At 47.6% G+C, this 23758-nt stretch overlaps 1 protein-coding gene across 1 annotated transcript in view; it reads right to left on the reverse strand.

Annotated features, from left to right (window-relative positions):
• Positions 1-23089, reverse strand: part of LOC100987797 (maestro heat-like repeat family member 5) — a 74831-nt gene extending 51742 nt beyond the window's left edge. The window contains 6 exon segments of the mRNA XM_055117013.2: positions 5318-5370; positions 6885-7044; positions 10792-10920; positions 11321-11466; positions 12306-12487; positions 22952-23089. Coding sequence (XP_054972988.2) covers positions 5318-5370; positions 6885-7044; positions 10792-10920; positions 11321-11466; positions 12306-12487; positions 22952-23031 — 750 coding nt within the window. The 5' untranslated portion in view covers positions 23032-23089.
• Positions 23090-23758: the final 669 nt, after the last annotated feature.

Below are 23758 nucleotides of genomic sequence, written 5' to 3' on the forward strand. Positions count from 1 at the left end.
TTTTGATGAAATCTAACATCATTTTTTAAATCTTTATGATGATTACTTTCTGAGCCCTAAGAAATATCTAGCTACCCTAAGGCTGGCAACATTTTCTCCCATGCTTTCTTCTAGACACTTTTGAGTTTTACCTTTTACATTTTAGCCTTTGGCTCCATCTCTAATTAATATTTGCGAATGGTTTGAACTAGGCACTAAAGTTCACTTTTTTTCTTACATATATGAAATAGTTTATAAGACTTTCCCCATTGAACTGCTTTGATATATTTTTCTTTAAAAAAATCAATCAACTGTTTACCTATGGTTTGATATTGGATTTTCTATTCTGTTCAATTGATTTATCTGTTTAACCTATGCCAATGCTTCATGTCTTGTTTGCTGTAGCCCTATAGTAAGTCTTGAAATCAAGTAGCCAATTTCTTGCAACTTTTTTCTTTTTCATAATTGTTTTGGCTATTCTAGGTTCTTTAAAATTTCTTTATAAAAATTTATTCTATAGCTTATATTTAATCCTACAATATAGTTTTCTGAGATGGATTGGCATTGCATTCAATCTACAAATAAATTTTGGGAGAATTGACATCTTACCATTATTAAATCATTTTGTCCACAAACATTGTATGTCTCCATTTTTTAAGGGTTGTTTTAATTTCTCTTTGCAATGCTTTGTAACAATATTCCATATATTTTGTTGCATTTATCTTTGAGTCTTTTATATCTTTAATGCTACTGAAAATGTCATTTTTTAAGAAAAATTTTATTTTCTAATTATTTGTTACCAGTATATAGAAGTTCAATTGATTTTTATATATTGATCTTGTATCCTGAGATCTTGCTACATCCAAGTATTAGTAATTATTAGTTCTAGTATTTTAAATATGATTCTGTAAGATTTTCTATGTATATAGTCACATTGTCTACAAAAGAGATAGTTTTACTTTTTCAATTGCAATCTCTATGTCTTTTTTCCCTTCTCCTTTTTCTTACCTTATTGCATTGGCTAGCAACTTCAGTGTAATGTTGAGTGGAAGTGGAGAGAAAGGACACCTTTGCTTTATTCCTGATCTTAGTGGGAAAGTGTTTGGTCTTGGATCATTAATTGTGTTAACTGTAGCTTTAGATGTCCATTGTCACATTGAGGCAGTTTCCTTCTACTCCTAGTTTGTTGAGAGCTTTTATCATGGACAGGTATTGAATTCTGTCAGATGCTTTTTCCACATGATTTTTTATAAATATGACCAAAGTTTTTTTACTTTATTCTGTTAATGTGTTGAATTGCACTTATTGCTTTTCAAATGTTAAATTGACCTTGTGTCCCTGGGATAAACCCTCCTTGATCATGGTGTATTATCCTTTTACTCAATTTGTTAATATATTGTTAAGATTTTTGAGTCTATTTTCAGGCAGGTGGTGGCTCATGCCTGTAATCCCAGCACTTTGGGAGGCTGAGGCAGGCAGATCATGAGGTCAAGAGATTGAGACCATCCTGGCCAACATGGTGAAACCCCGTCTCCACTTTAAAAGAAAAAAATACAAAAATTAGCTGGGGGTGGTGGCATGTGCCTGTAGTCCCAGCTACTTGGGAGGCTGAGGCAGGAGAATCACTTGAACCTGGGAGGCAGAGGTTGCAGTGAGCCGATATTGTGCCACTGCAGCCTGGCATGTGCCTCCAGCAACAGAGCGATACTCTGTCTCAAAAAAAAAACAACAACTATTTTTGAGTCTATTTTCATAAAATATATTGGTCTTTAGTTTTCTTTCTCTTTTTATAATGTCTTTGGGTTGTGTAGCCCTCATAAAATGATTTAGGAAGTTATTCCTTCCTCCTCTATTTTCTTGAAAACATTTGTATAGAATTAGTACTATTTCTTTTTTAACTTTTTGATAGAATTCACAGTGAAGTGTCTGGGCTTGAAGTTTTCTTAGTGAGAATGTTTTAAATTATGATTTCAACTTATTTAATAGATATAGGACTATTCTTTTTTGTTTCTTCTTATGTCAGTTTGGTAACGTGTTTTTTAGAGAATTTGTCTATTCAATCTAAATTATCTAATTTATTGAATATTTCATTATAATTTTTAATGTCTGAGGGATGTGTAGTGTTCCTTATTCCTTTCTGAAATTGGTATTTTGTATTTTCTCTCTTTTTGATCAGTCTAGTGAGGGGGTTTATCAATTTACTTATTTATTTATCATTTTTTAAATAGAGATTGGTCTTGCTCTATTGCCCAGGCTGTAGTGCAGTGGTTTGATCCCAGCTCACTGCAGCCTTGAACTCCTGGGCTCAAGTGATCCTTCTGCCTTTGGCCTCATGAGTAGCTGGACTACAGGTATAAGCTACTATGCCTGGCTAAGTTTTAGAAGTGTTTTTTTTTTCTTAAATCTCATATTCAACCCTAATATAAGTTTTTTTAGAGACAGGTTCTTACTGCGTTGCTGAGGTTGGTCTTGAACTCCTGGCCTCAAGCAGTCCATCTGCCTCAGCCTCGAGAGTAGCTGGCATTACAGGCATAAGCCATGGCATCTGGCTCAATGTATTGATCTTTTGGTTCTAGTCATTCTCTGTTTATCTCTTTTTGTTTCTTTGATTTCTGCTCTAGTTTTTGTTATTCCTTCCTTCTACTTACTCTAAGTTTATTATCTGCTCATTTTTTGGCTAGTTTCTTAAAATAGAGGCTTAGATAATTGATTTTATATCTTTCTTCTTTCCTAATATAGCCATTAAAATATAAATTTCCTTCTAAATATTGCTTTTTATCGCATCCCACTGATTTTCATATGTTGCGTTTCATTATCATTCAGTTCAAAATATTTTCTAATTTTCCTTGTGATTTCTTCTTTGACTGATGGGTTATTTAGAAATGTGTTGTTTAATTTCCAAGGATTTGAAGTTTCTCCAGATATATTTTATTTTGGACTCTAATTTGTATTTTGATCACAGAATGTACTCTGTTTGATATCAGCTGTTTTAAATTTGTTGAAACTTGATATATGGCCCAGCATATGGTCTATCTTGGTGAATTTAAAAAAAATTTTAATATTTTTAATTTTTGTGGGTATATAGTACGTATATAAATTTATGGGGTATATGGGATATTTTGCTACAGGTGTACAATGTGCAATAATCACATTAGGGTAAATAAGGTATCCGTCACTTCAAGCATTTATCCTTTGTGTTACAAACAATCCACTTATACTCTTTTACTTTATTTTATTATTATTTTTTAAGATGGTGTCTCACTCTTTTGCCCAGGCTGGAGTGCAATGGCACGATCTCGGCTCATTGCAACCTCCATCTCCAGGGTTCAAGCAGTTCTCTGCCTCAGCTTCTCGAGTAGCTGGGACTGCAGGTGCATGCCACCATGCCCAGCTAATTTTTGTACTTTTTAGTAGAGACGGGGTTTCATCATGTTGGGCAGGCTGGCCTTGAACTCCTGACCTCAGGAGATCCACCGGCCTCAGTCTCCCAAAGTGCTGGCATTACAGGCATGAGCCACTGTGCCCGGCCCTCTTTTAGTTATTTGATTTTATTTTGAGATGGAGTCTTGCTGTATTGCTCAGGCTGGAGTGCAGTGGCGTGGTCTCGGCTCACTGCAACCTCTGCTTCCTGGTTTCAAGTGATTCTCCCATATCAGCCTCCTGAGTAGCTGGGATTACAGGCGTGTGCCATGATGCTGGGCTAATTTTGTATTTTTAGTAGAGATGGGATTTCGCCATATTGGCCAGGCTGGTCTTGAACTCCTGACCTCAAGTGATGGGCTCGTCTTGGCCTCCTAAAGTGCTGGGATTACAGGGGTGAGCCACCACACCCAGCCTCTTTCAGTTATTTTAAAATCTACAGTTAACTAATGGACTATAGTCACCTTGATCTTATTCATCCTTCCTATTTTTTGTACCCATTAACCATCTCCATTTCCCCCCACACCCCCTGGCGAATATTTTGTTTGCACTTTGTTAGACGAATTTGGTTAATGTATTGTTCAAGTTTTCTCTATCCTCCGTAACTTTTTGTCTTCTTGTTCTATTAATTGCTTGTGTTGCTGCTGGTGCTATTTCTACTGGATACCATTCCATTCCAAGTATTCTCCTGCCGCCACCACTGCTGCTCCTGTCACTACCACTACAGCTCTTCCCATAGGACAATAATGACATTAGCGAGGGTTTCCTGCGTCACTGGCACGGTGCCCGATGCTTTCCACGGATTACCTCGTATACTCGTCATACCCACCATTTGAGTGAAGTGCTTGGATTCCCATTTGACAGATGAGGAAACTAAGGGACCGAGAGGTGAAGTGGGTCCCCCAGGTCACAGAGTGGTGATTGGTTGAATATGGGCTTGGATCCAGGGGGCGGGGGTCTTGTGTCCCTTCCCTCAGCTATGTCAGCCCCTCACTCACTCGGGTGTGTGTTCAGGGATGGGCCTGCACGGACTCTGTTTCTTGGCTGGGGCTCCCTCTGTTCACCCCAACCTGCTTCCTGCCTTCCAGGGTGACAGCTCTGGCTGAGTGCGTTGCGTATGTGCTCTGTGCCAGGCATGTGGAGACCAAGGTTTGAATCCCACCGCCTCAGTGACAGGCCCTGTGACTGTGGTCCCCTCCCGAATCCCAGTGCTGCAGTCCCCTTCCCAATCCCAGTGCTGCAGTGACTGGCCCTGTGACTGCGGTCCCCTTCCCAATCCCAGTGCTGCAGTCCCCTTCCCAATCCCAGTGCTGCAGTGATGGGCCCTGTGACTGTGGTCCGCTTCCCAATCCCAGTGCTGCAGTGACTGGCCCTGTGACTGCGGTCCCCTTCCCAATCCCAGTGCTGCAGTGACCGGCCCTGTGACTGTGGTCCCCTTCCCAATCCCAGTGCTGCAGTGACCGGGCCCTGTGACTGCAGTCCCCTCCCTAATCCCAGTGCCGAAGTGACTGGCCCTGTGACTGCAGTCCCCTCCCTTTTCCAGACTTGTGTGCTCATCTGCAGAGTAGGGGCCTCCCTCCCTCCTTCCCTCCCTCCTTCCCTACCTGCTCCCTCTTGTTCCCCCATCTTCCTCCCTCCCCCTCAATCCCCTCTTCTTGCCTCCTCCTCCTTCCCCCCCCATTCCTCCCTCCTTCCTCCCCGACATTCCCTCCTTCCTCCCCGACATTCCCTCCTTCCTCCCATCCTCCCTGTCTCCCCACTACCCTCTCTTCTCCCTCCCCTCCCCTTCTCTCTCTCTCTGCCTTCCCTTCCTCCTCCCTCCTTCCCCCTACCCCTCCTCCCAGGCACCCATCCTGCTGCCTCTCCCCTGTTGCCCCCACAGAAGGCCTGGTGGCTGGGAGCTGGGCTCCTTCCCTACCTGGATCAGTTGCTCTTCCCAGCAGGCCTTGTCTTCCTGGCTGAAGAGCTCCTCTGTGGGAGGAGGGATGGGTCACAGGGCCCTGTCTAACACCCGTCTCTTCCAGCCTTTAGCGCTGGCCCGGGCTGATGCTGCTGGCCTCTGCCCGCCCTAGCTCTGTGGGGCGCGGGAGCTGGAGGGATGTGAGCCGGGCTTGGCTCTGGGTTCAGAGAGCTGGGGTGGGCTTGCGGCCCAGCTGCTCTTACTGTGTGGCCTCAGGCGGGCTGGGCTCCCTCTCTGGGCCTCGGGCTCACTCATGGTGAATGGAGGGGCGCTGCCAAGCATGGCCTCTCAAGAGTGGGAAAATAAGCCTTTGGGAGGGAGGCATTGTGAGAGTGGAGAGCTTTTCCGGAACTTTGGAACCTACCCCAGAGGGAAAGGCTGCTTTGGGGAGGGATCTGGCAGCCTCAGCAGTACCCCCAGGTGCAGAGGGACCTCCACGCAGCCTGCTAATCCTGGGGTGGGAGGTGCAAGGCCAAGCTGAGCAGGTCCTGCTTCGCCTCAGGTCTTAGCGTCCAAACACCCCTGCTGGGCCTGGGCCTCCCTGCAGGTCACAGGGCCTGCCACACCCCAACCCCACCCCTCACTGTGGCTGCCGACCAACTCTTCCTCAAGGCCCTTGGCAGAAGGAGTGTCCCTCCTCACCCTCCTACGCATCCCTCTAGATGTGGCCTATACTGGCTGCCTCCTCCAGGAAGCCCTCCTTGATGGCCCCAGGACAGCTGGTCCCTTTCCTCTCTGGGCTCCCCCAGCTGCCCTCAAGGCAGCCCTGCATCTCCCAGTGGGAAGCGCAACAGCATATGCTGTGAATGAATGAGTGAATGAATGAAGGCTGCCCCTTGCCTCTGTGTGGCTGGGGGCCTGGCACTGGGTAGGTGCTCAGTAAGTGTTCGCTATTTTATGTCAGCAACTCTCTGAATGTCCTTCTTCTGGGGTCCTCAGAGGCCCCACTGTCCAGGCCGGCACTTCCTGCAGCTTGGAGGCAGCGGCTATGTGGATGCAGGGCCCAGACACTGCCGGCTGTGACAGGCTGGGAGTGGCCCTGGTCGGCCATGCTGCCTCTCTGAGCTCCATCTCTTCACCTTCCAGGGGAGGAATGCCCACCTGCCTCGTGTGACCAAGGGAGGAGACAGATGCAGCAGCTGGCAGTGGGGTTGCCCGGCCATGTGCCAGCCTCACACCTGTCCTGGGCCACCTCCTGGGACCTCCTCTGTCATCCTGGCTCCGTCCAGGTCCAGCTGTTGCAACACTGACAGTAGGAGTGGGTGAGCCATCAGAGGGGCTGACACGGCTGGGCCTGGTGTCGCTCTTTCCAGGGAGATCCTGAGCATGGCCTGGGCCCTCTGAGGGATGGTGGGCAATGGGGGTCCTCGGGGCAGCAGCCTGTTGCTGCCGGGCATGAAGCTACCTCATGGTGCACAAGTGACGTGCAGCCCCTGTACCCTGCCCATGTGGACCCTCAGAGCCACCTCTTGGATCACTCTCCATGACCCACCCCACCCTGTCCGCAAACTGGCGCCCGACATACCGCTGGAGGACAGGACGCCCATCACGTAGAGGAGGCTTCTGTGTGGGAAGACGCCCGTCAGGAGCTCCGTCTCCAGATGCTGCGCCACCACCCGCCACGAGTGCCTGCAGATGGCCACCAGCACGTTGCTGGCCGCGTCCTGGTATATGTCTTCCAGCTCCTGGGGTGGGGTGGGAGCAGGCAGGGCGGGAGGTAGAGTAAGAGCGGCTTGTTACGAGACCTCGCGTCTTCACATGCCTGGGCTGGTTTGAGGGGCAGGACAGCGGCCACGGCCCATGTTTCTTTTGGTAGAAAACTGAGGCTGAGGGAGCCTGAGGCCTTCCTGGTCCGCGTCCATTGCCGGGACACCTCCTCCTCTTCCTCCCTACCTCTGAGCCCTTGCTCACGCTGTGTGCCTGCCTTCACCTCCACTCCCACTTAGAGCCTGCTCCAAGGCCTGGGTTCAGGGCACTCATCCTGAAACCTCCAGCCCACATCACCTCTCCTCCTGAGCTCCTGGCGGCTCAGGACAATGTCACATGTTTCACCATGAATTCAGAAGCAGAGGCTATATTCCTGTCCAGGAGAGCCAGGGCGTCAGCTGCTCAAGGGCAGAGCCCCGCTGACTGGGTCCCTGGCCTCCCTGACCCTGGCCAAGCCCCCACTGTCCAGTGGAGGGGCATCTTCAGCAGGAAGGAACCACATGGGTCCCGGAGCCTGGCTCTGTGTGGCCACACCTGGGACCTTTCTCAACAAGCGTGTGGGTATCCCTTTAGATCTTGCTGCAATTTTGATTTCTACTCTTTTCTCAGTCTTCATGGGAGCCATAAGGCAGCTTCTGTGGCTCTGAGGCAGGTGAACAGGAGGCCTGTCTGCACTTGGGGGCGTCTGAAAGTGGGGGTGTCTGAGCCGTGCCATGCAGCTTGAATCATCGCATGAAATAGATATATCATTTATAACTTATGGAAAGTATGGTTATGGGGGCTTCTTGTGAAGATGGTGATTGAATCTGATTTTGCTCTTTCAAAAAACCTACCTCAGCTGACACTACATCTAGGAGATTTTTTAAAAAGGACAATAGCAACCGCACTGTGGAAGCGGGAAGCAGGTAGGCGAGGGGCCTGAAGACCACGTGTAGGCTAGTGGAGCAGAGGCCGAGCGGCCAGCTCACCCACACGGCACTGTCCCCCACTATTTGAAGTTGGGGGGATCTCTTGTCTCCAAACCTCAAGAATTGGAGGGGCAGTGGAGGGGGCTGAAACTCAAGGTGATGTGGTTTTAGAAGTAGTTGAGTCTGTAGATGTACCTCCCACACTCTGCACACGTGAAGGGAGCTGGCCCTCTCCCACCCCAGCAAGACTCTGGGGGCTCAGTCTCTGGAGGGGGCAGATGAGTGTCTCTACCCAGGGGTTGCCAGGCCCGTAAACTCCAGGAATACTCACTTCCCAGGCCAGTCCTGGCATGACTGCCATGGGATGAGACCCTGACCACTATGCAGGGCCCCTGGGTGAGCGTCTCCCTGGGACTTCTCAGAGCGTAGAAGGGAAGATGGAGAGATGCTGACGTAGCTGGGTGAGGGTGGCAGCAGTGGGCTCACCTGGTCACTCTAAGGTGGAACCAAGGGCTCAGGTAGCCAGATGGAAGGGATATGTGACCACAAAGCGCGGTGGCTAATGCTGCACCCAGAGTGACTTCCACTCCTGCAGAATGGGCAGGGCAAAGACTCCACAAGCCCAAGCTCCCCAGCAGACATCAGGTCGTGTGTGAAGGATCACGGTTCAGAATGGCTCTGGATCCTCAACAGCCACGAGGGCCAGAGGACAATGGACAGCGGTTGCCAACCCACAGTCCAGTGTGAAATCAAATCCAGAGATTTCTGGAAATGCACAGGCTCAAAACCTTACTTCCCTTAAGCCCTACCCCAAGAAGCACCTCCAAGAAGCACCTCCAAGAAGCTGAAGTCTATCTCCGGTTTAAGAAAGTAAATCAGGAAAGGGGAGACTTAGGGTTTAGGAAACACAGTCCCCCACCGGAGCAGGGCAACAGGAGTGCAGGCTCAGGCCGGTCCTTGCTGACTCCAAGCTCTATGCTGGGCTGGAAGATTGTCTGAACTCGGCTGGTCCTGACCTAGGTAACAGAGTGCCTGATCCCCCTCTGTGTCCCAGGTGGTGGGTAGGACCCACAGAAGGGTCCCTCTGTGTCCCAGGCAGCGGGTAGGACCCACAGAAGTGTCCGTCTGTGTCCCAGGAGGTGGGTAGGACCCACAGAAGTGTCCGTCTGTGTCCCAGGGGGCGGGTAGGACCCACAGAAGTGTCGACTTACTCTGGGGGCTGGAGCGGACTTTGGGGGCTGGAGCGGGGCTGCGGTGTGTTCAGAAGCAGAAAATGTAGACCAGTCCTGGCCTCATTCATGCCAGACTCCATGCAGAGGCCCCTCCTCATGAAGCCCCAGGAGGGTCTTGTCCACCCTCAGGGAGGCTGAGGCCAGACCACACCCCTGAGAGTGTCCCGAAGCCCTTGCCTCCCTGGGGGAACCGCTCCCCGACCCCATCTCCCTAGGATCATCGATCTGTAAACTGCAGAGACGCCTGAAAGACTTTGCAGTGGTGAGTGTGACAAACACATGCATAAGATTCCAAAAGAAAAAGAAATGAGGTGGAAAAAAGAAATAGGTGGACAGGGCCCTTGCTTCCCGTTTTGCTGTCTCTCACACCCAGGGTGGCCTCATTCACTTCTCTGGGGGAGCAAAGGGGCATATCCCACCTGCCACCCACCAGCTGGGCTGTGATTGCAGGCCAGTCCCTAAAGCTCTGGGCTCCAGCCTCCGCATCCGTAAATGGGGCCACAAACCCCTGCGTGGAGGATGTGTTGACCATGCTTGTAGGCCCTGTGCTGGCTGTTTGATGTCTGTTATTCCAAATAACCTCTCCTTGAGTTTGTTGAATCATAGGGCCAGGTGAGCAGCTGGAGCTGCTTACATCTTTTGGGGAGTATGGAAGTCCCATTACAATGCCCCCGACCTGCCTGTGTCCCCGTAGCTCCTAGGGGATGTCTCTACTTCATTACTTCCCACCACCATGGCCCTGAAGGCATGTTCAGATGGTCCCTCTGTCTGCTTCCTGACCCCCGCATGGGACAGGCCTGTGTGGCCCCGTGGGGTGTGCTGTGCCTCTTGCTTTGGGGGGAGCTTTGAGTATTAAAGACCTTTCAGTGGCCTTTGCCTCCTGCACAATCATGAATTAAGACTCGGCACCACACGGAGGGTAAATGGTGTCTACTCCTGCTTTGTGGGGCACCCTAGTGTGTGTGCGTATTGAGGTGTCCCCTGGGGCTGCCCTGGCCTAGTCAGTCTAAGCCACCTGCTCCCAAGTCTCCACTCTTGGAGTGGAGATTGTTGGCGGCTAGGGCTGGCTCTTGGACTGCAAGCTGCAGGTGGGGTGGGGTGGGGTGGGGTGGGTGGGGCAGTTCAGGTCCAGACCCCCAAGTCTCCATCAAGCAGGAACCCAGAAGGTGGAGGCCAAGGGCAGAGTTACAGCCTGCAGACTGGGTTAGACTCGCAGCAGGCCTTCCAGAGGCTGGGCTGCAGGCAGCTGCCATGCAGTGGTGAGGAAGGCGGTGCAGAGGGGAACCATAGCCTGCTTCAGGGAGAGACCTCCTTTGGGGAGAGGGCCCCCCAACTTACGAGCCCCTTGGCTTTAGACAAGCAATGCTCTCTTGAGCCTCACCTTCCTGGAATGGGAAAGTGAGATGGAAAAGTATGATTGTCCCGCTGAAGGGGCTGGGGGTAAGAACGCCAGTCACTGGATGGAAATTGCTTGGTAAGCCACAAGGCTGGGCATGCCCAGCATCACTTGGGTCCCTGGGGTAGCTGCTGGCATTCCCAGAACCCGTGGGGGGTTGGCCCACTTGCTGTGGGAGGGGGGGCCCACCGTGGCCTTGGTCATGTTCTCCAGAGCGAGCCGTGTGAAAGTTTTCTCCCAGGTCTCCTCCAGGACGTCACTGGCCCTGATGACCATCTCCAGGGTCTGGAACAGCCGGAACTTGTGCCTGCTGGAGATCTGTGGATGGCAGAGCAACGGTGGCTTGGGGACAGATCAGGTCAGATTGTGTGGGAGATGTGGGCGGGGGCGTGGATGGGGAGGGGTGTGAGAGGAGCCATTTCTCTCTGCCACTTCATGGTTCTATGACTCCAGGCAAATCCCTTGGCCTCCCTACGCCTTAGTTTCTCCACCTGTGAGGGTCAGGATCGCCACCTCATGAGCGCATTCTGAGGGTGGTCAATGTATGCGGGTCCACTTTTCTCCCTCCCCACTTGGCCCATTTGACATATGAGGAAATGGAGACTTGCCCCAAGCCATGTAGCTGTTCTAGGCAGGATCTAGGGTTTGAGCCCACCTTGGGGTCCCACCCTCCCCCTCTGCCCCCTGTGCCTGCCCCAGTGGCCCAAGCTGTCCCTACCTCTGGGTTGTCTCTGAAGTAGTCGTGGATGGTTTCCATCACCAGCTTGGGGGAGCCATGAGCCATGTTCTTGATCTTCTTGATGATGTACTTCAAGTGGAAGGGGTCAGCACTGTTCATGTCCTGCAGCATCTTGAAGCAGGTGGCTAAGGTTGGCAAGAAGGCATGTGTGAGCATGCTGTGGGTAGCTCACATTGTGGCAGCAAGGCTCGGCAGGCAGGAGGGTGGGTCTGGGGATGGAAGGAGTGCTCTGAAAATGAGAACTGGGGAATGGATGTATGAGAAGTCCAGGACTTCCTGACTGTCCAGATGGACTTTCTGGGGTTCAACATAGGTAAGGAGCAGGAGTGCAGGTGCATGAGCACGTCCTCACTCGCCATTCATATTCCCATCCGCCCATCATCCACTCATCCACCTGTCCATCCAGCCATCTGTCCATCCACCCACATGTTCCATCTGTCCATCCTTCCATCTACTAATCCACCTGCTCATCTATCTTTCCATTCATCTACCTGCCCATCTGCCCAACATCCATCTATTCATAAATTTATTCACCCACCCACCCACTCATGAATTCATCCCTCCATCCCCCCATCCATTCTTTTATCCTTTCACCATCCATCCAGTCATCCAGCATTCAATGGTGTTTGAATAGGGAGGGGCCAGGCCTGGACTGCGGTTCCGAGGTGTGAAAGGGAAAGGGAGGATAGCGGAGGGTGGGGTGTAGGGTGAGCTGGGGCATTATTTGGGCTTTGGATGGTGCCTCAAGAGGCATGAAGAGGCCAAGCCGGGTGTGCAGGGTTCTTTGCTGAAAGCTTCACTATGTCCACACAACTTGATACCCTCAAGATCCTGGAGTAGAGACTCCCTCTGGCCATCACCCTCAGGACTGCTTTTGGTGGAGGGACATGGTGGGATCTGCTGGAGCCTGACCCCATCTGGGCCGACCTGCCCCTGCCTGTCTGAGCCCAGGGCTGGCAGTCACCTGCACTGTAGGCTTCCGCCATGAACATCCTGTGCTCCTGTGGCATCAGTGTGGCCTGGCTGCTCTGCGACTTGTGAAGCAAGATGGTGGTGGGGTGTGACCATTTGTCCCTGCGGGCAGAGTCCTGGTGTACCTTCATGCAAGATGAGTCCTTCATGGATGTGGAGACAGGGAGGGAGATTCTGAAATGGAGGAGGGGCCCTGGGTGTTGGCATCTGAGTGCGTGTATATTTCTGCATTAGTACAGGGGGTGCTGAGCGCAGCATTGACTTCCATTGGGGTCAGCTGCATCCTTCCATGTGTTTGTCCTTCCATTCAATGGACTGGCTGGGCCCTGGGAGGAGGGCAGGGGTCTCGAGGCCTCAGGGACACTGTTGAGTAGGCAGCATCACCTGTAGGCCTGGTGGGGCCTGGCCTCCGTGCAAGTGTCAGGTTCTGAGGTTGGGTTTGAGACAGACATGGCTGGTGGGACGTGGCAGGGCTCAGGGTATGGTATCCCTAGCTCAGGCTCTTGATTTGAGAGAGCCAATCTCATTCCGATCTCATGTGAGACTGCCTTGGTCATCCAGACATCTGGTGGAGTCTCCGAGGGGAGTGGGGGAGCTGCAGGAGCAGTGAGAGTGGAGCAAGGGAGGATGCAGGGGCCTCCAAGGAAGGCCTCCTCTCCTTCCTCCAAGGTGGCCTCTGCCTCCTCCTCCTCTTCTTCCTCCAAGCTGGCCTCTGCCTTCTCCTCCTCTCCTTCCTCCAAGCTGGCCTCTGCCTTCTCCTCCTCTCCTTCCTCCAAGCTGGCCTCTGCCTTCTCCTCCTCTCCTTCCTCCAAGGTGGCCTCTGCCTTCTCCTCTTCTCCTTCCTCCAAGGTGGCCTCTGCCTTCTCCTCCTCTCCTTCCTCCAAGCTGGCCTCTGCCTTCTCCTCCTCTCCTTCCTCCAAGCTGGCCTCTGCCTTTTCCTCCTCTCCTTCCTCTTCTCTTGCAAATATGGGGAAAGCACTACCTCAGGCTGTGTTAGTGGCCACAAAGGGCCAAAAGAGACTGCGTCCTTCCTTTTGGGGATGCTGCCCAAGCCTTGTCCCCCATCACGAGTTCTGCCAGTGAGCCCCTGGGGCAGGAACAGGCTCCTGCTCCACCCACTTCCTGACCTTATTCATTTGTTCACTCTTGGTACCCACTTCCCAGGTGCCTAGTATGGGTGGGACATGTTCTAGGCTCCTGGGATGCATCAATGAATGAGATAAAGTCAGCAAATCAAATCAGTGAATTCTGTGGTACATTAGAAGACAGTTCATCTCTCAATATTTTACCCATTCATTTGTCCCACCATGGGAGGGATGCATGTCAGATCATGCCACTCAAAATCTACCCATATGCCTCCCATTTCACTCAGAGTAAAACCCAAAGTCCTGAAGATGACATAAGACACCGATGCTTCCATCCACGAGGGTGTAACAAGGACCAGCTTCACCCTCCTGCCTTAAACAACTCAAAAATTGGAAAAATATACAAAACCATGATTATCAGACATCAGACAACAGCAGCACAGGACAAAGATCTCTGAAAATGGAAAACCAGCACGGTGAGCCCAGCATGGCCACAGCCAGCTGCCTGGGAAGTTTCCAGTTTGCGGCGCAGGGAGAGGAAGCCTGATAAAGCCCAGTAGTCTCTCTGAGTGGAGGAAGTGGACGTGAAAGTCTTGGGGAGCCAAAGTGGCTGGAGTTTGCTGGGAAGAGTCACAGGAGAGAGCTGCAAAAGGAGGAGAGAGAGTTCTGGGGCTTTGCAGGGGATCCCCTGCATTCCCCGTCTTCATCTGAGCTCAGTACGTTTGGGAAAAGAACCACAAAGCTCCAAAAGGAGTAGAGGGAACAATCTTTGGAACTCACACAGAGCTAGGAAGAGTTCCTTTTCTCATCAGCAAGAATGGAAAACCTGGTAATTCACAGCGCATTAGGTAGAGTGCTAATGGTATGACCTCAGTAATGGGGGAAAAAAATCTGCCCTAAACAACAATGCTTTGGCTCTTCCTACTAAAGCTTTAAAATCAAAGCCTCAAAGGAACCAAACTTTTCAAGTAATTTAATTGTGTTCAAGAACAAATCTGAAGAATATTTAAAAAGTACAGGAATATCCAGTACCCAACAAGGCAAAATTCACAATGTCTAGCATCCAATCAAAATTTGCTAGGCATGGAAAGAAGCAAAAAAATATGATATACAATTAGGAGAAAAATCAATTAATTGAAACCAACACAGAAATGATATAATTAGTAGACAAGGACATTAAAACAATTATAACTATAAGGTTGGTGCAAAAGTAATTGCGACTTTTGCCATTACTGTCAATGATATATTTCTCATGTTCAACATGGTAGAGCAAAACATAAGCATGGTAAGGAAAGACATGGAAAATATAAAATGATGAAGAATACATTTCATACTATGAATACACTAGTTTAGCAGCAGATTAAACAATGTAGAAGCGAAGATGAGTGAACCTGGAGACACAGCAACAGAAACTATCCAAAAATGAAACATACAGAGAAAAAAGACTGGAAAAAATAAAACAGAGCATTAGTGAGCTGTGGGACAGCATCACATGGCATTTTGTATGTGGAATTTGCATCCCCACAGAAGGAAGGGGAAAGAAAACATATTTGAAGAAATAATACCTCAAATACATTTTACAAATTTGATGAAAATGATAAATCCACAGATCCAGGAAACAACGAATTCCAAGCAAAAGAAATACAAAGAAAACTACATGAAGACACATTGAAATAATATTGCCCAAAGCCAATGATAAGAGCAAATCTTAAAACCAGCCATAGAAAAAAGACACATGAAAGGAACGAAAAATCAGAGCACAGTTCTTGTTGAAAACGGTACAAGCTGAGAGACAGTGAGCAACAATTTAGCGCCCTGAAAGAAAAAAACAAAATGAAACAACAACCTGCCAAGCTGGAATTCCATACCTAGAGAAAATATCTTTAAAAACGGAAGGTGATATAGAAACACTTTTCATGTACACAAAAACCAGAAGAAGTTATCACCAGGAGTCCTGCACTACAAAAAACGTTTGAGATAGTCTTCCAGACAGAAGGAAAATGACAACAGATGGAAATACGAAACTACACAAAAGAATAACAAGCACCACAAATGGGAAAAATGTAGGTAAATAGAATTTGTTTATTTTTAAAATTTAAAGTAGAAATAATAATGCATTGTGGGTTTATAACAAATATAGAAGTAAAATATATAACAATAATAGCACAAAAGCCAGGAGGGGGAAATGAAAACAAAATATTGGAAGGTGCTTATACTCTTAATTTTACTCGAAGCTATAATTTCACTTGAAGGTAGACCGAGATAAGCTAACATGTATATTAGAAACCCAAAAGCAGGCCAGGTGCGGTGGCTCACGCCTGTGATCCCAGCACTTTGGGAGGCCGAGGCGGGTGGATCACGAGGTCAGGAGATCGAGACCATCCTGGCTAATATGGTGAAACCCTGTCTCCACTAAAAATACAAAAAATTAGCCGGGCGAGGTGGCAGGTGCCTGTAGTCCCAGCTACTCGGGAGGCTGAGGCAGGAGAATGGCGTGAACCCCGGGGGGCGGAGCCTGCAGAGAGCCGAGACTCCGTCTCAAAAAAAAAAAAAAAAGAAACAATGACTAAAACAACATAAGACAAAATATGTGTGGCTAACAAGTCCACAAAGGAGATAAGGTGGAGTCATAAAAAATACTCAATGCAAATAAAGGCAGAAGGAGACAAAAAAAAAATGCATAAAAACAGATGAGACAAAGAGAAAACAAATTGCAAGATGGTAGACTAAAACCAAATCATATCAAAAGTCATATTAAATATAAATGATTAAATCACCACAGTCAAATAGCAGAGATTGTCAAATTGAATAAAAAAGCAAGAGCCAAGTGTACACTGCCTGTACAAAATCCACTTGAAATATAGTAGCTACCAATCAATCAAAAGTAAAAGGATGGAAAACGATATATCATGCTAACACAAATATTTAAAAAACTGTGTGGTTATGTTAATATCAGACAAAGTATATTTTAGAGTAAATAATATAACAGGGATAGAGAGAATCAGTTCATTAATCAAGGAGATATAAGAATTTTAAATGTTCATGCATCTAGTCACAGAACTTCAAAACACATAAAGCAAAGAAGTTAGAGCTAGAAGGAAAAATAGACAAGTCAACGATCTTAGTTGAAAATGTCAACATCCATCTATTGATAATTGATAAAATAAGTCGACAGGTAATCAGTAAGAATATAAAAGGCTCAAACAATTATTAACCAACATAACTGAATTGACGTTTATAGAACTCTAACCACAAAAGAATAAACTTTATTTTCAAATACACATGGTACATTTACCAAGGCAGACTATATTCTGTGCCATAAAAAGTCTTAGCAAATTGGAAAGGATTCAGATCCAACAAAGCATGATCTCTGACCACATGGAATTAAATTGGAAATCAATAACAGAAAGATAGATGGAAAATACCTAAGTATAAGGAAACTAAATAACATACTTTTAAATAATCCATCGGTAAAGAAGAAATAAAAGGTAATGAAAGTAAAAGGCATCTTGAACAAAAGAAAAATGAAAACACAGCATATAAAAATCCCTGGGGTGCAGCATTAAAACACCTGTATTAGAAAAGAATGAAGGTCTGAAATCAGATTATAACTGAATAAATTAGGAAAAAACCAGCAAATTAAACTCAAGAAAAAAAGAGCAAAAATCAATGAAATAGAAAATAACAAAAAATAGAAAAAAATCAATGAAACCAGTAGGTTTTTTGAAAAGATGAAAACATTGATAAACCACTAGCAGGATTTATTAGGGCAAAAAAGTAAAAACACAGATTATTAACATCAGTAAGAGTGGGTACATCATTACAGGTTCTACAGACATTAAAAGAATAATGAAGGGATAGTCTGAATAACTTTATGCCAATAAATTTGGTGACATAGATGGAATGGACACATTTCTTAGAGTCATAAAATACCAAAGCTTACTCAAGAATGAAATAGCAAGAATAACCCAAATTATGAAAATTGAATGTGTAGTTGAAAACTTTCCCATAAAGAAAATTTTAGGCTGAGTTGCCTTCATTCTTGAATTCTATCAAGTGTTTAAGGAAGAAATAATACCAATACTACAAACTCTTCCAGAAAATTGAAGAGGAGGGAACACTTCCCAACCCTTCCATGAGGCAAAACCTGACACCAAAACCAGATAAAGATATTGGAAATAAAGAAAACTACAGCCTAATATCTTCCATGAACAGACACAAACTTTCTTAATAAAACAATTTAAAGTATACAGAAATGCTTATCCGTCATCTCCTAGCGGGGCTTATCCTGGGAATACCAGGCTAATTGAATATTTGAAAAATCAGTCAATGTAATTCACTAGATTGACTAAGGAAAGAAAATACAATGATCTCAATAGATGCAGAGAAACATTTGGTAAAACCCAACATCTATTCAAAAATAAACATAGGAATTAAGAAAAATTCCTCAACCTGATAAAGAGTATCTATAAAAATCCTACAGCTAACATCACACTTTATGGTGGAAGGCTGAATATTTTTCCACATGACTGGGAATGAGGCAAGAAGTCTGCTCTTACCTCTCTCATTCAACATTAGACTATGGACTTAATCAATGTAAGAAGTCAACAAAAAGGAATAAAAGTCATACAGCCTGGGAAAGAAGAAACAAACTATTTTTATTTGTAGAAGGCATTATTATACAAGTGGGAAATTCCAAATCTACAGAAAAGCCTACTAGAACTAAAAAATAAGTTCAGCAAATTTGCAAATTGTAAAGTCAATAAACAAAAATTATTCATATTTATACATACTGGCAATGAACAATTGGGAATTGAAATAAAAAAGGTACCATGTACACTAGCACCAAAAATCATGAGTTATTTAGGCATAAACCTAACCAATAATTGCAAGGTCTGTATACTGTAAACTACAAAATATTGATGAAATAAATCAAGAAGATAAATAGATACACCATGTTCATGGATTGGAAGACTCAATATTGTTCAGATATTAATTTTCTCTAACTTTTTCTAAATATTCAATGCAATTTCAATAAAAACCCCAGCAAGAATTTTTTTTTGGTAGTAACCAACAAGCTGTTTCTAAAATTTATATGGAAAGGTAAAGAAACTAGGATAGTCAAAAAGATTTTGTAGAAGAACAAAATTGGAGGACCATTACCAATGTCAAGACTTATTGTCAAGCTATAGTAATCAAGGCAATGTAATATTGATAAAAGCACATAAATATAAATATGTGTAACAGAACATGGATTCCGGAAAAAGGCCCACACATATAAGGTCAATTGATTATTTTTGTTTTGTTTTGTTTAGAGATAGGGTCTCACTCTGTTGCTCAGGCTGGAGTACAGTGGTGTGGTCATAGCTCACTGCAGTCTCAAACTTCTGGGCTAAAGCAATTCTCCTGCCTCAGCCTCCTGAGTAGTTGGGACTATAGATGCATGCCACTGTGCCTGGCTTCAACTGATTTTTGATAAGTGTGCAAGAGCAACTCTATTAAAAAAGCATTAACAGATGGTGCTGCAATAATTGAACAGACGCATGCAAAAAATAACCCCTAATCCATACCTCACACCATATGAAAAATTTACTCAAAAAGATCATAGACCCAAAAGTAAGACCTAAACTTCTAAAACTTTCAGAAGAAAATATAGGAGGAAATCTTTATGATCTTGGGTTAGACAAAGATTTCTTAGATGTGACACCGAAAGCACTATATAAAAGAAGAAATGATAAATTTGATTTCATAAAAATTAAAAACTTCTGCTTTTTGAAAGATACGTGAAACATGTTGGAATCAAAATGGAGTCACTGTGTTAAAACTCTGATAAATGGGGCTGGAGGAAGCCTTAAAGGAATGGTTCTCATGCACAAATGCCTGACTGCAAGAACGATCACAAAAGACTCTGCAAAACCCACAACCTTGCACAAAGGCCAATTGCAACCTTACACACACACACAAATACTTCTGTGAGGTCATCTACCCAGAAAACTGTCTTTCCAACCTAGGACTCACCCCAGCCTTGTTATTGACCCTTGTAGCCAAGAATTATTATTTCAGAACAACTTATGTAATCCATCATTTTAATTTTGCCTTTAAAAACTTACCCTTGCCCCAGCCTTGAATAGACATGTGGTTTACTATGGCACACATATTACTATTGCAATGCCCATTCCTGAATAAATATCATTTTCTTTTAGAGATCCCCTCTGTCTTTATTTTATTTTTGTTTTCTAGAGAGAGTCTTGATCTGTTGCCTAGGCTGGAGTGCAGTGGCACAATCATAGCTCACTCACTGTAGCCTCAAACTCCTGGGCTCAAGAGATCATCCTGCCTCAGCCTCCCAAGTAGCTAGGACTACAGATGCATGCCACCATGTCTGCCTATTTTTTTTTTTTTATTATAGAGGCAGGTTGTCTCTATATTGCTCAGGCTGGTCTTGAACTCCTGGGCTCAAATGATCCTCCTGCTTCCGCCTCCCAAAGTGCTGGGATTACAGGCATGAGCCACTGCACCTGGTCCCCCTCTCTTTTATTTAGATTAAGGGATATGCATTAAAAAATGATAAGCTGCAGACTTGGAGGCAGTATTTGCAAATCACATATCTGATAAAGGACTATCTCCAGAATATAGAAAGAACTCTCAAAACAAAACAAAGCAAAGCGCAAGCGGCCTAAGGAAACACAGGCAGGAGACTGGGACAAGGCATCAGAGGAGGCAGACAGATGGCAAAGAAGCAACTGAAAAGCACTCAACATTTCTCACGAGGGAAACCAACTAACACCATAGTGGGCTATCACTACACATCTACTGAAATGGCTAAAATCAGAGACACTGGAAATACCAAGTGCTGGTGAGGTTGCAGAATAGCTCTGAGCTTCCATACATTGCTGGTGGGAATGCACAGTGGCACAGCCCTCTTGGAAGATAGCCTGGTATTTGCTAATAAAGTTGAATGTACACTTACCAAATGGCTCAGCTACCCACTCCTAGGCATTCACTCAAGTGAAATGACTACTGACTAAAATATATACACAAACATTTATACTGGCTTTATTTATGATATCTCCACATGGAAATAATCCAAATGTCCCTCACCCTGGGAATGTATAAACAAACCATGTCACATTCACAGTAATGCTACTCAGCAACAAAAGAGGTGAATCACTGATAAACACAAAAACATGGATGCTCCAGGAGGGAAACCAGACTCCAAAAGCTACATGTGGTGTCATTTCACTTTTATGACATTCTGAAAAAGGTGAAACTACAGACAGAGAGCAGGTCAGTGGTTCCCCGGGACTGGGAGTTGGAGAGAGTTCACTACAAAGGGACGGGAGGGAGTGTCTGGGAGATGGAGCTGTCTGGGCATCATGTACCCACCGCCATATTTTGTTTGTGATGGTGAGTCCATGACTATATACATTTGTCAAAATTTGAAAGCTATACACTAAAAATAGTGAATTTTGTCGTCTGTAAATCATACTGTAATCGAAAAGAAAAAAGACACATAAGAACAAAAATGGTCTCTCTGCCCTTATTTCCTTCTGCTCTCCCTTGCTTATTCCACCCCAGTGGTGGGGTGCTCCCACCACCGGGCGCACATCTACTTCTGGACCTTTGTGTGGCCACTCCTTCCGTCTGGGGAACACCTTTCCTTCAGATGGCTGCCTGGCTCAGTCCCTCACCTGATTTTAGTCTTTGCTCAGTTGTCACCTTCTTGAAGAACTGATTTAAATCCTTACCCCACACTTCCCCCTCCCCACCCTCTCTTTTTTCCATGTCACTTTTTGCCCTGTAACATCATATCATTTACTTTCCTGCTTCTGGTCTCACTGGCAGGTCTCCCTACCTGGAATGTAAGGCATGAGGGCAGGGTCTTTAACCCTTTTGTTCCCAGCAGCATCCCCGACACCTAGAACACCTGGTCCACATAGCAGGTGCTCAGCAAATACTGGCAGAATGAATGGAGAGCTTCATAGCAGGTGATGTATCCAGAGCCACCACCGGCCCCGTCCTGACCTTGGACATGGCATTGTGACAGCCCTCCCACCTCTCCAGGATCCAGTCTGTCCCCTGTAATCATCACACCAGATCCAGCTTCCCAAATGTCTTCTGGTGGACCCTGTGAGGCTCTGTTTCCCTGGCCCCTCTGCCCAGAGCATGTCTCCTTCTCCTCCTTTCTTTCTGTCCCTTTGCCAGGGCTGTAGGAGGATACCCACCAGGCTTCTCCATCCCATAACTGCAGCAGAGGGTTGGAGTTGCCTGAGAAGCTGCATTTCTGCACATCTGAGCTTTGCTGTCTGAAGAGCTCTAGAGACTCCGTCCTAGAGATCACGTGTTCTGACATCTCTTGGCATCTCAGGGCCAGGGCAGCTCTGGGGAGGCCCTCAGACCCTGCTCTCTTGATCTTGAGAGGTCAAGACACAGTTTACCCCTTCTGGAAGCCGCCTCCTTCCTGTGGCCTCTCAGAAAACTAGCCAGTTCCCTGATCCTGGAAAGGGTGACCTTCCAGACAAACCTGGCTGGGGCCCACTCTGGGAGTGGGAGTGAGGATCCTGTTGGAGCTAGAGCCCGGCTTCCCCCAGAAACAGCAGTGGTCACAGCGCGGGCCGCAGGCACCAGCGAGGCCTGTACTTTGCCCCTCCAAACCCACATCGCAGCCCCTGTGGCTTCCAGAGTTAAATGCATTTTTAAAAATAGAAAAACGATGTGAACACACTATTAGCAAACATCTGCAGAGGAGTACTCTTGGCTTAGCAGCAACAGAAGCTATGGCAGAGAAGGGAGGCCTGACAACATTCAAACGCGGACTGCGAGAGCTGGAAATACCTGAGTTCACAGGCAGGTACCGAGACAGTCCTGGAACAGCCACCGTAGGCAGCGTGGATTGCAACCGGGAATCCTGCTCTGAACCCATGGCTTGGCTGTGGGCCCCAGCCCTGATGGACGAGTGTCTGGACAGCAGAACCTGCTCTGAGTCCCCATAGAGGGGGCGGGCAGGGCTCTGGGCTGGGGGCCAGACAGCTGTGATCTGCATATCGGACACAGGAAGGTAGAGATGCCCTTTGTGTCTTTCCAGGTTCCTGGGACACTGGGGTTTCCTGGGGACCCTGGAAGGCTGTGGAGGAACCTTCCTTTATTCGTGTCCCTTAAATATCTGCAGAAACTCTGGCTGTGGTATCACCTCAATTCTGCTGAATAGAAGCCGAGGCTCAGAGAAGCAGGTGAACGGTCTGTCCATCCATTCAGTGACCCGTTCACACAGCCTGCAGGCACTGTTGGCAACACAGGCCATGGTCCCTCTGGCCCTCACACAGGTGCAGGCTATGTGGGCAAGGCCCTCACTCCAGTTTAAGCTTCCGCCCTCCTGACCTCCTCTCCTCCAACCTGATCCCCACTCCAACCCCTGCAGGCTGCTCCTGGGGACAGGACCCTCCTTCCTCAGCACAGGGGCCCCTGGATGGCCTGCAGGGAGGCTCCCCTGACAGATGAGGAGGCTGAGTACCGGTGGGGGGGGTCAGGGGGTCCCTGCTGGGGTTGAGCTGACCTGGAGTTTTGGGACACGGCTGACAACACTCTACCCATCGGGGTGCGGCTGTGTGGCCTTTCAGAACACTGCCTGTCCATGGTTGGGGTGCAGTGCAGACCCACAGGAGCCCACCACTAACTCTGGCCTCACGCCTGTGGGCCGGCCCTGTCTACGGCACTGGCCCTCCCCCGCCCTGGCAGGCCTGACCTCACCCCTGAGGTCACAATGGTTCCAGTGTCCACAGCATCCTTTCTAGGGTCTGTCTGTGTTGTGGTTACAGCAGGCGTGCGTGTGTGCCTGTGTTTGTGGGTGCGTGCTCAGACGTGTGTCCTCAAGGGGTCCCGGGCCTGCCCCTTCCTTCTCTGGGCCTCAGTTGTCTCCTGGGAGACCCGTGGATGATCCGGCTTGGGCCATTTGTTTGCCAAGTCCAGGTCCCTGTGCGGGTGGCAGGTCCCGGGGCTGGAGCTGTGACTTCCCCTCTGGGTCTGAGTGTGAGCACCTGCGATGTGCTGGGCTCCCCTCTGGGCGTGAGAGTGAGCACCTACGATGTGCTGGGCTCCCCTCTGGGCATGAGTGTGAGCACCTGCGATGTGCTGGGCTCCCCTCTGGGCGTGAGAGTGAGCACCTGCCATGTGGTGGGCTCCCCTCTGGGTGCGGGTGCTTGCCGCTTCTGGGATCCTCTCCAGCCGAAGGAACCAGGAGCAGGGACAGCCTGGGAGCTCAGCCTGTGGGGCTGGGCAGGCTGCCCCGAATCAAATCCAGCCCCCTCTCTGCTGACCGCGTGCCCGGGAACCTCGCCGTGCCTCGCTGTGCACTCCTCCCCAT

Source organism: Pan paniscus, chromosome 7 (assembly GCF_029289425.2).
Source record: "Pan paniscus chromosome 7, NHGRI_mPanPan1-v2.0_pri, whole genome shotgun sequence".
In the NCBI taxonomy this organism is placed as follows: domain Eukaryota; kingdom Metazoa; phylum Chordata; class Mammalia; order Primates; family Hominidae; genus Pan; species Pan paniscus.